The sequence below is a fragment of the Leptomonas pyrrhocoris genome (genome assembly GCF_001293395.1).
Source record: "Leptomonas pyrrhocoris isolate H10 chromosome Unknown, whole genome shotgun sequence".
Taxonomy (NCBI): Eukaryota; Euglenozoa; class Kinetoplastea; order Trypanosomatida; family Trypanosomatidae; genus Leptomonas; species Leptomonas pyrrhocoris.
This window is the reverse complement of record NW_015438360.1, coordinates 1,478,137-1,491,821: the sequence shown is the minus strand read 5'-3', so window position 1 is coordinate 1,491,821 and position 13,685 is coordinate 1,478,137. Positions and strand designations below refer to the sequence as shown.

The 13,685-nt window shown below is 56.7% G+C and overlaps 5 protein-coding genes across 6 annotated transcripts; all 5 read left to right on the top strand.

The window, feature by feature from the left end:
• Positions 1-1,382: 1,382 nt before the first annotated feature.
• On the top strand, positions 1,383-4,379 carry ABB37_02978 (AAA family ATPase-like protein; the record flags this gene model as incomplete). Of its 2 annotated transcripts, none has more annotated exons than XM_015800155.1 (1): positions 1,383-4,379. In XM_015800155.1, the coding sequence occupies exon 1, from the start codon at positions 1,683-1,685 to the stop codon at positions 4,377-4,379; it is 2,697 nt and encodes an 898-aa protein (XP_015661757.1). In that variant the 5' UTR covers positions 1,383-1,682. The 2 variants fall into 2 exon arrangements, with proteins under 2 accessions (XP_015661757.1, XP_015661756.1); XM_015800154.1 differs by having other exon boundaries at positions 1,569-4,379.
• A 426-nt stretch (positions 4,380-4,805) lies between these two features.
• ABB37_02977 (hypothetical protein) lies at positions 4,806-5,428 on the top strand (the record flags this gene model as incomplete). The annotated part of the gene is made up of 1 exon (XM_015800153.1): positions 4,806-5,428. The coding sequence occupies exon 1, from the start codon at positions 4,814-4,816 to the stop codon at positions 5,426-5,428; it is 615 nt and encodes a 204-aa protein (XP_015661755.1). The 5' UTR covers positions 4,806-4,813.
• A 421-nt stretch (positions 5,429-5,849) lies between these two features.
• Positions 5,850-7,082, top strand: ABB37_02976 (hypothetical protein; the record flags this gene model as incomplete). Its single annotated transcript, XM_015800152.1, has 1 exon — positions 5,850-7,082. The coding sequence occupies exon 1, from the start codon at positions 6,012-6,014 to the stop codon at positions 7,080-7,082; it is 1,071 nt and encodes a 356-aa protein (XP_015661754.1). The 5' UTR covers positions 5,850-6,011.
• Positions 7,083-7,764: 682 nt separating this feature from the next.
• On the top strand, positions 7,765-9,451 carry ABB37_02975 (putative tyrosine/dopa decarboxylase putativedopa decarboxylase; the record flags this gene model as incomplete). The annotated part of the gene is made up of 1 exon (XM_015800151.1): positions 7,765-9,451. The coding sequence occupies exon 1, from the start codon at positions 7,937-7,939 to the stop codon at positions 9,449-9,451; it is 1,515 nt and encodes a 504-aa protein (XP_015661753.1). The 5' UTR covers positions 7,765-7,936.
• A 983-nt stretch (positions 9,452-10,434) lies between these two features.
• On the top strand, positions 10,435-12,641 carry ABB37_02974 (putative mitochondrial heat shock 70-related protein 1, mitochondrial precursor; the record flags this gene model as incomplete). Its single annotated transcript, XM_015800150.1, has 1 exon — positions 10,435-12,641. The coding sequence occupies exon 1, from the start codon at positions 10,656-10,658 to the stop codon at positions 12,639-12,641; it is 1,986 nt and encodes a 661-aa protein (XP_015661752.1). The 5' UTR covers positions 10,435-10,655.
• Positions 12,642-13,685: the final 1,044 nt, after the last annotated feature.

Genomic DNA, 13,685 nt, shown 5'->3' with positions numbered 1-13,685 from the left:
ATTCTCTGGTTTTTTACTTATATATACACACACACGCTGCCTTCTATTTCTCAACGTTGTTTTTCGTCACTGTGATGTCTTTTTTTCCACGGAACCCAAAAAACTCCAAAAGACGTTTTTGTTTGTTTTCTCTCACAGATTATTATTTTTTTTTCCTTTGTCTTTTTACGTGTTATGTTTCGGTCTGCGGCGCTGTGCATCGTGTGGAGCGTTATGAAGTCGTATTGATGGGTGCGTGTTTTTGTCTTCTTTGTGCTGCCTTTGCTTGTCTGAGGAGAACGTATCGTGCCTTCAAGCTGGCTATTTGGTGCGGAGGCATTCCTCTCCGAAAGTGTAGCGTGCGTGACGGCCGTTCTCCGATGCTTCCTGAGGCGTTCTACCACTGAAGCCGCTCAAAAAGGATGTTGCAGCTGCCTGGCGTGGTGGACTGTGAATCGTTGACGAGCGGAGGCCTTAAACGAACGCTAGGGACGTCCTGTAGGAAGGTGCGGAGTATTTAGAAAAAAAGGAGGCTCCATCGCACCTCCACGTGCGGCGGTGAGGGTTCATTTTCGTCGTTGGTTCGCCGCGGGGCAAAATGAGGAAAGACAGGAAGAGTGGTAGGGCCCAAAGATAAAAACATAAATATATTTTGTTTCCCAGTATAACTTCCCCTTCTCTCGTGGTGATGATAAGAAAAGAAAAAATATTCCGTTTTTTTTTTTGTGGTGGCTGTTTGCAGGATGAAGAAGAAAAGAAAAATGTATTGCACCTTTGGATGGTCCGAGACAAGGCGGAATGCGCCCACACAGTGACGTTCAAGTTTGTCACCGAGTTTCTTTGCGATTGTCGCCTGTGTTTTCTCAAAGGGAGGACATCAAAGTGATAATAAGGCGGAACAGTAGAGTTACTACACCGCAGCTTTTGCGTTCGACTCTCCGTTTGTCCTTACGAGGTTTCACCTTGCTTTTTTGTGTTTATCGACTCTCTGCGAGGCGTGCTGTCAGATTCTCTGTGTGCAAGGAGGTGATGTAGACCCCATACGTTTTTGCTATTTGTGGTGGACGTTTGGCTTTGGGTTTTGGTCTAAATCTATATATTCGCTTTTAACGTGTTGAGAACGAAGTAAACAAATTAGATATTCAGCAAAGGTGGGCCGCGTGTCCGCGTAACATATGTGTTGATTGCTCTCCCACCCCTCCCTTGTTCATTGAGATGAGAGAGCGCGGCGGTGGTATTTGCTGCCGTGATGCAGTGCGGTGGTTGCCGCACGACCTCACGAGGCGCGAAGTTGAATCTATTCCGTTCAGGCAGCAATCCAAGATGCTATTTTGGCTGGTCATCGATCGAGATTTTTTTTTTTGGTCTCTCCTCCCTTTGCGGCGAGTGCGGGACACAAGAAAGACGCCCTTTGAGCTGTCAGTCTTACGGAGCGCCTTTTTTGCCGTTTCTTCTGTAAAGTTGGCCGTCGAAAATGGCTGTTTAGCCTTCACGGAGCTGCCCTGAAACTCTGCAGATTGTTTTCTCCCTCTCTTCCGCACTCATCCTTCGTTTCATTTTCGCTCTTTTTCTCATTTTGTTGCTTCGCAGGGAATTATCATTATTATATTTTTCTTTTCTGCACTGACTTATTTTTCCGCTTTCGGTTTCGCGCCTCGCGTTGATCGCGGTGCAACAACCTCATACCCACCATCAATGCGATAATGCCCGCCAAGAAGCGATTAGTGCCCCCTATCCGGCCCAACGCGGATGGCACCGGTTTTGTGCGCGTCGGTCGACAAGGCGGCCCTGCTCATGACCGGGCTGGCGGTCCACGCCGAGCCGTGACACCGTCTAGCAGCTCCGATGCCGCCTCAGCGGACTCACCTGACTCGAACGCGGAGGCAGCGGCTGTTGCCACCGTCGCCACCGTCCAGTCCCGAGGGCGCCAGAGCCGTTCCCGGGCAAGCGGGAACGCAGCGCCGGCTGTTGCGGCACCTTCTCCACCGCCCACAGAGAAGAGCAACAGACCAGCAGAAATCGCTGCTGCCTCGCCCAGTGCGAACACGCCTTCCCCTCCGGCTAACGAAAACTCGGTGCCCAAACGAGCCAAGATACCGGTGTTGCAGTCTCCGGCGTCCCTGCACGATGTGGAAATTGGTGTGGATGCTGCGTTGGGTCCGAGTGAGTGTTTGCTGTCGTCTCGCGCGCTTCATCAGCTCGGCCTGCTGAACGGCTCTCTCGTGCAGCTAGTCACACCGTACGGCGAGGTGTACGCGGAGGCCCGGCAGGTTCGCGGCGCAGCTGCGGCGTCCGACAAGCTTTTTGTTAACGAGGACGCGGCGGCCCTTCTCGTAGACAGGCGTGCCCGCTTAGTTCCTGTGGCGGTTCCGCCGCAGGGGCTTCCGCAGCTCATTTCTGTCACGCTGCGACCCGTTCCACCCGAAGATCCTCACGGCGCGGCGCAGACGTCGGCTGTGTCGACGGCCGCTGCATCTGTGCAGGAGTGGCAGGCGATGTTCCGCCGCGCTCTGCACCACAAGGTAGCCTACCTGGCCCTCAAAACAACCCAACGTGTTCTCACGCAGCGTCTCACACTGGAGGTGGTGAAGCTGATCACCTCTGACGCCACGCACGCCCCACAGGACCCATCCCGTTCCTCCTTATCCACCTCTTGTACTCCACTCACCTGGGGAGTTGTCACGGATGCGACTTCGCTTTTTATCGAGAACGGAGAGACGAACGACGCAGCTGGACCGCCTTTTTTTCCTGCCGTGGACCCAAAACCGGATGCTGGTGCGGTGGACACCTCTGAGCCAACAGGTTCAAGGTGTACGCTGGTGGTGGGCGAAGCTGGCACCGGCAAGAGCCGCCTGTTGCAGCGGTGTGGAGCGCAAGAACAGCAGCTAACAACTCTACCTGACCCGTCCAGCACAATACTGAACCCGCTGCAGTCCGGTGGCAGTCGCCATGTGGAATGGGTGCGCGTGGAGGAGCTACCGCAAGGGGAGGGGAGCGAGGTCAGCACCGCCACCGCGCTGCACGAAGCCTTCGAGCGGGCCCGCCAGTCCGCGCCTGCCGTCGTACTTATGGACGACCTACACTTGATTTGCGCACGCGAGACGTCGTCGGCGGGGTCGCGGTGGGCCATGTCTCTCGTCGCCCATGCCCTCGCCGAAGAACTGCTGGATCTGCAACGGCACCACCACGATGTGTGGGTGGTGGCGAGCGCGCCGTCGCTGGACAGCCTCGACGGGTGTTTGACCGGCGCTTCCTTACTGGGCCGGCACGTGGTGTCGTTGGAGATGCCGGCGGGACCGGCGGAGCGCCTCGCGTGCTTGCGCACGTGCCTCTCCGAGATTCGCGGCAACGGTGCTGCTGCGGCCGCCGCGCCGCCAGTTGTGAGCGAGGAGTGCTTGAGAGAGGTGGCCGAGCGTGCGCACGGCTTCACGCAGCGGGATTTGAACCGCCTTGCGGAGACCGCCGTCGTGAAGGCCTTCCACGCACGTCAGTCCGTCGCGCCACAGGACGCGGATCTGCGTGCGGCTGCGGCAGTGGTGCATCCTTCCTCCTTGAAGCGCTTCGAGGTGTCGGTGCCCAACGTGACGTGGGACGACATCGGCGGTAGCGCGGAAGCAAAACAAGCTCTCTGCGATGTTGTCGAGTGGTGCCTCGGGAAGCAGAGCTGGATCTTTTCCGAGTTCAACTTAACGCCGCCCAAAGGGGTGCTGCTCTACGGCCCACCGGGCTGCAGCAAAACGATGTTGGCCAAGGCATTGGCGAATGAGAGTCACATGAACTTTATCTCCGTCAAAGGACCGGAGGTGTTCTCGAAGTGGGTCGGCGACAGCGAGAAGGCAGTGCGTGACATCTTCGAGCGGGCCCGCGCTGCCAGCCCTTGCGTGGTTTTCATTGATGAGCTGGACGGCATGTGTGGGCACCGCGGCCGCGGCGGGGTGTCGGACCGTGTCATCTCGCAGTTTCTCACCGAGCTGGACGGCCTGCCAGCTGCCTTCGAGGAAAAGAAAAACGCGCTGGTGTTTGTGGCCGCCACCAACAGGCCGGACAGCATTGACGGTGCCGTGCTGCGGCCGGGCCGAATTGATCGCCGGGTCTACGTGGGTCTGCCGAACAGCGCGGAGCGCCTCGCCATCGCGGCAATTCAGTTTCGGCACATCCCCGTTGCCGCGGATCTCACCGCGGGCTACGTCGCGGAGAGGACGGAAGGCTACACCGGCGCGGAGGTGGTGGCGGTGGTGAAGGAGGCCGCCTTTCACGCCATCACGGCAGACACGAAGGCGGCGTGTGTGGCGCTCGCGGATGTGGACGCCGCGCTGCTGAAGGTGCGGCCTCGCATTCAGGCAAAGGATGTGGAGTGGTACAAGCAGTGGCCACATAACACGCAGACCCCGGTAGAGTGAGCAAGAACGGACAGGACGCGTGAAATTGGAGTTTCATGCGCGCACGTAACTGTATGAATAACAAGCGTTTAAACTGGCATCCGCTAAGTTAAATGAAGAGATTTATCATGTATTTCCACTGGATTTTCAAGTCCACGGTTCCGTTAAAGTGGAGTTTCACGCAGAGTGTGTTTGTGTTTTGCATTTGTCGGGATGAAAGGAACTGGCGTTTTTTTTGTTTTACAGAAAGAAGTTCACAAGCTGCGTTACTTCCATTTCTTTTGTTGACACGATGCTGGCAGTAGTTCGACGCTTTTTTGCAAGTGTTCACCTCAAATGTATATATTTGGTCTCTCATCGCAGCCGGGAAATGCGCATACTTGTTTCTCTCGTTCTTCTTTTTCCCCCGTTCTCCCTTCTTTTTTCTACACTAATACGTCAACCAAAGCAACTAAATGGCGTACATCGCGTTTCCGTCCGCGACCGGCGGGAAACCCTCGCCGCCGGGCAACAGCAGCGGTGCTCAGGGTGACGCCTTCGGGGAGTACTCGGCGTACCGCCGCGTGATTCGCACCATCGTGTGCGGCCTTTTCTTCGCGGTGCCGCTGTGCGTGTCCATTCCCCTGTCTCCGCTGCTCAAGCTGTCCCTGACGCAGGAGAACAAGAAGTCCATTGTGCCGCGCATGATAAGCGACTTCTTTTATGTGAACTTCGCAGCGAGTGCGGCAGCGTACTGGCTTCTCGTGGAACCCTTCATCCCCAACCCGAAGGCGAGGGAAGGCTTCCTGCCGTACCTCGGACCACTCACGGCCCAGGTCCCTGCCATGAGCTGCCTCTTCACGTCGCATTTGTTTTACCCTGGACTATGGGCGATCTATAACGAGCCGACGTGGGCGCTGCGAAGACGCGAGTTCGTGCGACTCAACGTCAAGTGCTTCTTTGCGTTTGGTCCCATTCACATTCCTTCCGCGGTGGGGCTGGGTGTGTCTATTGGCCTATTACTGTACCCCTTCAAATTCATGAAGCTGCGCTGCCAGCGTAGCGCAGAGAAGGAGCAGCTGAAGAGGTAGGGCGAAGGGTGCGCATTAACGCATTCGCCCGCGTGGGAAGATGAAGACTCTGGTGTTGTGATCACAGTTTGAATTGAAACAGAAGAAAAGGTAGAAGTGAAAGAAACACTAAGGCTGTTGCACGCGAGAATCGGTGTGCAGCGATGCATACAAAACAAGCAGTTTGCTACTGTGCAAAGCGGAGTGGATCAATTATGTTTCGTTCGCTGTGGGAAAGCCAGAGCACAAAACTCTCTCTATCATTTTTTTCTTCTCGAGGAAACGTTGAAGTTATTCTTCCGAGAAATCTATTCTTCTTCTGTGTTCTCCTGTTACTCAGTCAGGAAGTAGCTGCTTGCCGCGTTTCCCGTGATGTCGTGGTTCACGGAAGTCCATCAATTTCTTACCCTTTTTGGTTTTTCTCTGCTCCCTTCCATACAAAGTTACTCAACAGGCAACGGTCCTCTTTGCACTTCCCATATAGAAGAAGGCGCCGGCTTCACGCACGGCAGGCGGAAATACCTTTTCTTTTTCATTTCTCTCGCCAACAGCGCCGCACAGTTCCACCACCTCAGCGTACAGATACGGTGACTACCGGGATCCCATGCTTGACACACGCGAGCCACCATCTAAGACGGCGTGCCGACTGGAGGTGCTCGGCAAAGTCTCCTCCATCCACTACGACTGCACCACCGCGTCGTGCCTCGTCTCCACCATTTTAAATGGCGCACACGTGTTCAACTTAGATGACAACTTCTACGGCGCCAACTTAGCCGTCGGCCTCTCCTCGAGCAGCGTGGAAAGCTACCCCTACCATGACATTGGCGAGGCACCGTTGCTTTCCTCGAGCTTCTTCAGCGCAGGTCAGCTCTTCGCTGTCGGCTCCTCCTCTGGCACCGTCACCGTCGTGTCCCGACGCTCTCGTGCCATGACCTCCTGCTACTCCACACCCGATGGTCTGCCGATCCGCTCGGTTCATGAGGTCGTCAGCCAACCTAACTGCCTGCTGACGTGCACGCAGCGCGGCGCCGAGGTGATCGACGTGGAGCGCTCGCAGCTGCGCACGACGCTGGAGAATCCCGCACCGGGCCGCGCCGTGGCCGCCGTCCCGCTGAGCCCGCACACCTTCGTGGTGGCCAACTACGATGGCAAGGTGCTGCTCTACGACACGCGCTACCGCCACACGCCGAGCTGCATTCTCTCCATTCCGGACCAAATTACGTGCGTAAGCGCGGCGCTCGACACCGCAGAGGTGTGCGTGGGCACTGTCGGTGGACGTGTCTTCACGCTGCGCTGTACGGAGGGGCCGCAGCGGGAGCAGGCCTTCGGCATGAGCACGAGGCGGTCGCCGGTGCGGTGTGTCTCGATGGACCGTGGGCGCATCGCCGCGGGTGATCTGGCGGGGCGGCTGGCGCTCATTGACACGGCGGATGTGCCGGACCCGACTGTGTACTGGTCCGCCGAGACGCTGCTGCGGGCGTCGCGTCAGAGCCCTGTGGACTGCCTCGACAGCTGCGATGACGGGGCGGGTACCCACGCCCGCTCCTCCCCGTCTACGGCCGCCGCCTTTGCGGACTCGGAGGTGACGGCGGTGACGCTGGCGCAGGGGACAGTGTGGATGTCGTTCGGTTCGCCGAAGAGCACCGCTTCGCAGATTGTTGCCATTCCCGCCTAACCCCAGCGCGCCGTCCTTTCTTTCATTTGTTTCTTCTTTTTCTGTTGTCTTTGCTGTTTTTCATTTTGCACGGTTACCGTTGCGCTGTCAGACGATTGGCGCAGCACGGCGGAAGCACACCAGACTACTTCCGTGCTGCACCTCTCACGCACGGATTTTGACGCTTATGCGGGCTTCCACAGACGAGAGGAGTGTCTAGCTCCATTTATTTTTTTCCTAGATATAGATTTCGACATACACTAGATCATGTTAGCAGCGCTCTCACTGTGCAGACGCTGCAGTGCCCTTTTTTTCTTTGCTAGTCAATAATTCAGAAAATATTCCAAGAGGAAATCGTGTGAAATGCCCAGCTGCCCCTTCTTCCCCCCCTCCCCGAGATGCCTTAGTCTACCCTTCTAGCACCGATGCTGCGGTGACCTGATTAGCTAACGAGAACAAACCTTGCGGTGCTGTGGTGTTCTAAAGCTCGTATAGTTCCACGACTCGCATTATTAGTATTCGTATTATGATGAGGATTATTGTCTTTGTTTGTGGCTCTCCTAGCACTCTATGGAACGGTTGAAAGGCTGGTGCGGTGGTATATCGCTTTCTTCCACCCCCCCCCCCTCCGTTGTGTTCTCCCTCCGTTTCGGACTCTTTTCCCCCTCTCTCTCACCGCGTCTGCGCTCTACCGTTCTCGACAGTCGCTCTCACACACAGACAACCAGGCAATCGCGACAAATTAGCCCGTCTTCGTTTCCTATCGCTCTCCTGCGCTCGTGTTGGTTTTCGTTTTCTCGATTCTCCGAGCTTTCACCTTCTCACAAGCCACCTATCCGCACACGACACGCAACCACACGAACACAGCGACAAAGATGAAGCCGACATGCCCGCCACTTCCGCCGATCCCAGCGACGATGGACTGGGAGAGGTTCCGAGAGGAGGGCCACCGTGTCATCGACTTCATTGCCGACTACCACCTCGCGCTAAAGAACCGTGAGATGCCGGCGCAATCGGCGGTGAAGCCGGGGTACCTCAAGAAAGCGATCAGCGACAGGACGGCCCCGCAAACACCGCAGTCCAACTTCACGGGCATCCTGGCCGACATCCAGAAGAACATCGTCCCGGGCATGACGCACTGGCAGCACCCGGATTTCTACGCGTGGTTCCCGGCGCAGGTTTCTCCGGCGGCGCTGCTCGGCGACACCGTGGCCAGCGGCTTCAACCAGCCAGGCTTCAACTGGATGGCCAGCCCGGCCGCGGCGGAGCTCGAGACGATCGTGACGGACTGGCTGGCCCGCGCCTTTGGATTGCCGGCGGAGATGACGTGGGAGAGCACCGGCGGCGGTGTGCTGCAGCCGACGGCGTCGGAGGCGGTGGTGGTGGCCTTGTTAGCGGCGAAGAATCGCACCCTGGAGAAGTTCGCGACGCCCGCCGAGAAGGCCACCGCCTCGGCGAAGCTCGTCTGCTACATCAGCGATCAGGCCCACTTCTGTGTGGAGAAGGCCAGCCGCATCCTCTCCTTCTGGCACCTGCGGAAGGTGCGGTCGCGCCGCGACGCACACGGCAACTGCCCAATGCACGGCGATGACCTCCGCGCGGCGGTCGCGGCGGATGTGGCGGCGGGACTCATTCCGTGCTTCGCCTCCATGAACTACGGCACTACCGGCGTGTGCGCCACGGACGACTTTGAGGGCATCGCGAAGGTGTGCGCGGACTACGGTATCTGGCTGAACCTCGACTCCGCCTACGCGGGGGCGACGGCCGTGTGCCCGGAGATGCGTGCGCCGCTGCTGCCTGCGTTTGCGCACGCCGACAGCATCTTCATCAACGGCTCGAAGTGGTTCAGTCTCATGACGAACTGTTCCTTCTTCTTCTTCCGCGATCGCAGGTACATTGTGTCGTCGCTGAACGCCACTGGCGTCTACCTGTCCAACAAGTACACCGAGGCAGACGCGGTGATCGACTTCAAGGACTACCAGTTGGGCATGGGCCGCCCCTTCCGTGCACTGAAGGTTTACACGACGCTGCAGTACATGGGTCTGGAGGGCATCCAGGCCACCATCCGTCGCCACTGCGCGCTCGCCAAGTACCTGCACGACCTGCTCGCGCAGTGCGGCGGCGAAATGCTCGAGTTCCCGGTGGAGGCGAAGTTCGGCCTCGTGTGCTTCCGCATTCGAGAGGACGATGCAGCCAACAAGCGTAACCACACCATGCTCGAGACGATGGAGGAGGAGCGCCGTGCCATGATCGTGCACCACGAGCTAGACGGCAAGGTGATTATTCGTGTGGTCCTCGCCTATCCGGGGCTGACGGAGAAGGACATGGAGGACTTGGCGGACTACTTGACGGTGAAGGCGAAGGAGACAATTTCCAGCATCCCATTGTAAAAACTCTGCAGCAACAACACACAAAACAAACTCCACAAAACGCGTCGCTAAGTATTTTTCGCAGTGCAAGAGTTAAGAAATGGAGGGCAACAAGTTCACATAATGTTGAGGGAGGGGGAGGGTAATAATCTTGTCTCTGGGATTTGCGCTGATATCTCCGTCTCACGCGTTGTCGCGCTGTTCTTTTTTGAATCGACACACGTACACACACTCGCTCACACACTCAAAATGTGTTGCGGTGAACTCGTTCCCCTCGACTACTCTTCGTGTTACTACTACTCCGGCTAATGCGGCACCGTAACGCTGCACGGCGGTGAAGCTGCTGCAACACCCTTTTTTTATCGCTTTTGTTTGAGGATGAGAGCTTTTTAGAGAAAAGCTATCTGTCACGTTGGGGCGTTTCTTTTTTAAACCGCCCACAGTGTCTGCAGCTGCGCCGTCTACCGTAGGGACACTGAGCCGTAGAAGGTTTCCGGCGGCAGAAGGGGTCTGAAAGAACGTCCCTTTTATTATTATTATTTTTATTCAGTTTCGGCACTAGTGCATTTCCTCCGACGGAGATGTGGCAATACCCGCTGAGACGATCCTTCTGTTTTTGTCTTCAGGGTTGCTTTGATTGAAGACGACACAAATCTGCGTAAGTAAAACATCACACGAAAAGGCTTCAACAGGAAGTCTAACTAACAGATTTTTGTGTTCCCGTCGACGACACATGCAGTTGTTAGCTCGTTAGTACAACGTCGCAGACGGTGCGAAGCTCAGAGAAAAAGTGTTAACGATTATTGAGCAAGTCACAAAATGAAAACATTGGTATCCTGCCCTCCGCAACCACTGTCTCCTTGTTCCACTGTCGCACTCGAGTACCTCAATCTTCTCTTCTCATACCCTTCGCTCTCACACCACGCGAACACCTTTCCTGTTAAATGTCGTATTGCGTTTCACCTTTTCTTCTGCTTCGGTACCGGCGCCGTCAAACAACGAAAGGGGTTTTCGGCTCTCTCTTGTCTCCTCTTTCTTGCTAGTCACATAATTTCTTTTCTTTTCTCTCTAATTGACTTCTTGTAGGTTTTCTACCCCGTTCTCGTCACACAGAATACAAACAAAGAAACGCGCCAAACGAGTACTCTGCTTCCCTTTTCATTAAAACGAACTCTTTATTATTAACGCCTTCCACAGCCTACTTCCAGGTTCTTTCAAGATAAGAATGTTCGCTCGTCGTGTTTGCGGGAGCGCCGCGGCCACCGCTGCGTGCCTGGTGCGCCGCGCGTCGGACAAGGTGCAGGGCGACGTGATCGGCGTTGATCTCGGCACGACGTACAGCTGCGTTGCGACGATGGACGGCGACAAGCCGCGTGTGCTGGAGAACACGGAGGGCTTCCGCACGACGCCGTCCGTTGTTGCGTTCAAGGGCAGCGAGAAGCTTGTGGGGCTTGCTGCGAAGCGCCAGGCCATCACGAACCCGCAGTCGACGTTCTACGCGGTGAAGCGGCTGATCGGGCGCCGCTTCGAGGACGAGCACATCCAGGCGGACATCAAGAACGTGCCGTACAAGATCATACGCGCTGCGAACGGCGACGCGTGGGTGCAGGACGGGAACGGGAAGCAGTACTCGCCGTCGCAGATCGGTGCGTTTGTGCTGGAGAAGATGAAGGAGACGGCGGAGAACTTCGTGGGGCACAAGGTGAGCAACGCGGTGGTGACGTGCCCCGCGTACTTCAACGACGCGCAGCGCCAGGCGACGAAGGACGCGGGTACGATTGCGGGCCTGAACGTGATCCGCGTGGTGAACGAGCCGACTGCTGCGGCGCTTGCGTACGGCATGGACAAGACGAAGGACACGCTGATCGCGGTGTACGACCTCGGCGGCGGCACGTTCGATATCTCCGTGCTGGAGATCGCCGGTGGCGTGTTCGAGGTGAAGGCGACGAACGGCGACACGCACCTTGGCGGCGAGGACTTCGACCTGACGCTGTCGGACTACATCCTGGAGGAGTTCCGCAAGACGAGCGGGATCGACCTGAGCAAGGAGCGCATGGCGCTGCAGCGCGTGCGTGAGGCCGCGGAGAAGGCGAAGTGCGAGCTGTCGTCTGCGATGGAGACGGAGATCAACCTGCCGTTCATCACTGCGAACGCTGACGGCGCGCAGCACATCCAGATGCACGTGAGCCGCAGCAAGTTCGAGTCGATCGTGGAGAAGCTGATCACGCGCTCTGTTGCGCCGTGCAAGCAGTGCATGAAGGACGCGGGCGTGGAGCTGAAGGAGATCAACGACGTGGTGCTTGTGGGCGGGATGACGCGGATGCCGAGGGTGATCGAGGAGGTGAAGAAGTTCTTCGGCCGCGAGCCGTTCCGCGGCGTGAACCCTGACGAGGCGGTGGCGCTCGGCGCTGCGACGCTGGGCGGCGTGCTGCGCGGCGACGTGAAGGGCCTCGTGCTGCTGGACGTGACGCCGCTGTCGCTGGGCATCGAGACGCTCGGCGGCGTGTTCACGCGGATGATCCCGAAGAACACGACGATCCCGACGAAGAAGAGCCAGACGTTCTCGACGGCCGCGGACAACCAGACGCAGGTGGGGATCAAGGTGTTCCAGGGCGAGCGCGAGATGGCTGCGGACAACCAGCTGATGGGGCAGTTCGACCTTGTGGGCATCCCGCCGGCGCCGCGCGGCGTGCCGCAGGTGGAGGTGACGTTCGACATCGACGCGAACGGCATCTGCCACGTGACGGCGAAGGACAAGGCGACCGGCAAGACGCAGAACATCACGATCACTGCGAACGGCGGGCTGTCGAAGGAGCAGATCGAGCAGATGATCCGCGACTCGGAGGCGCACGCGGAGACGGACCGCGTGAAGCGCGAGCTTGTGGAGGTGCGCAACAACGCGGAGACGCAGCTGACGACGGCGGAGAAGCAGCTTGGCGAGTGGAAGTACGTGAGCGACGCGGAGAAGGAGAACGTGAAGACGCTCACTGCGGAGCTGCGCAAGGTGATGGAGAACCCGAACGTGTCGAAGGACGACCTGTCCGCTGCGACGGACAAGCTGCAGAAGGCTGTGATGGAGTGCGGCCGCACGGAGTACCAGCAGGCTGCGGCTGCGAACAGCGGCAGCAGCAGCGGCAGCGGCAACGCCGGCGACCAGCAGCAGCAGCAGCAGGGTGAGCAGCAGCAGCAGTCGAACGAGGAGAAGAAGTAGGGAAAGGTGCTGTAGTGAATTTCGGCTAATGACAGCGATGAAGGAAATGTCGCTCACTCTGTGAAGAAGCGGCTTTTCTGTTCTCTGCGCGTGGAATGTAAGGGCGATGTCGATGCTTGTTAAGTGACACGCACAGCAATTTGTTTCTTTCGATGCCGCTGTACTTCGCATTACGTCATTCCCACGCGTTGATACACCTCTTTCTCATCGCTGCGGGCTTTCTTAGAGAGCCTTCGTTAGTTTTTACTGTTGATATCCCCCTGATTCCGTTAATCTTGCTTTCATCCTTCTTTGCCGCGGTTGTTATTTGGTGCTCTTGAGAAGCGCAAAGATGGAATGTCATCTGCTCTCATGTCGTGCTCATTTTGTGTAAGGCCATGTAACAATTGCGGTAAGAGCCTTTGCCCTTTGTTGTGTAGCTGCCTGTAGTTGTCGTTAGGTTTGTTGGTGCCCTGTTGCCACCGTTGTGGTTTAGCTAATTAAGAAAAGTGGTTTCTTGTTTCTTTATTATTATTTATTTTATTTTCATTTTCCGGTGAGCGAACGAAAATCAACGGAGTATATATCTATATATTTAGCTGCAAACAAAGGCCGTTAAATTGCGGGTTCGCGATGGGGCGGTGTATCACAAGGAGTGTATCGTGAACCGACGCAGTAGCTGAAAATGTGTGCGAAGTGTGCCAGAGGTGATACGGATTTTTGTCTCCCTTCAGCAACGTTGCTGTTGGGATGATTTATCGTTAGAGGGAAGGGAAAAAACGAACGTGCAAAGTGGTGATTTCTTTTTTGTTTGGGCCCTTTTTTCGCTGGCGCCAAGGTACGAAGTGCTTTGCGTGTTTCAGCAATCAAAGAAAAAGAAGAATAAAACAAAAATTGGAGCGCTGACCTGATAACGGGTGCAAGCACAGCACAGTGGACCAGCTCCATCGCTAAAGATCGCTTTCGAAAAGACGCTTAATATACATATTTGAGTAGTTAGTTTCGAATGTGTCGGCGCCTCGTAATGCCTTTTTGTTTGTTCGAGAGATTAGGTCCACTCATCGC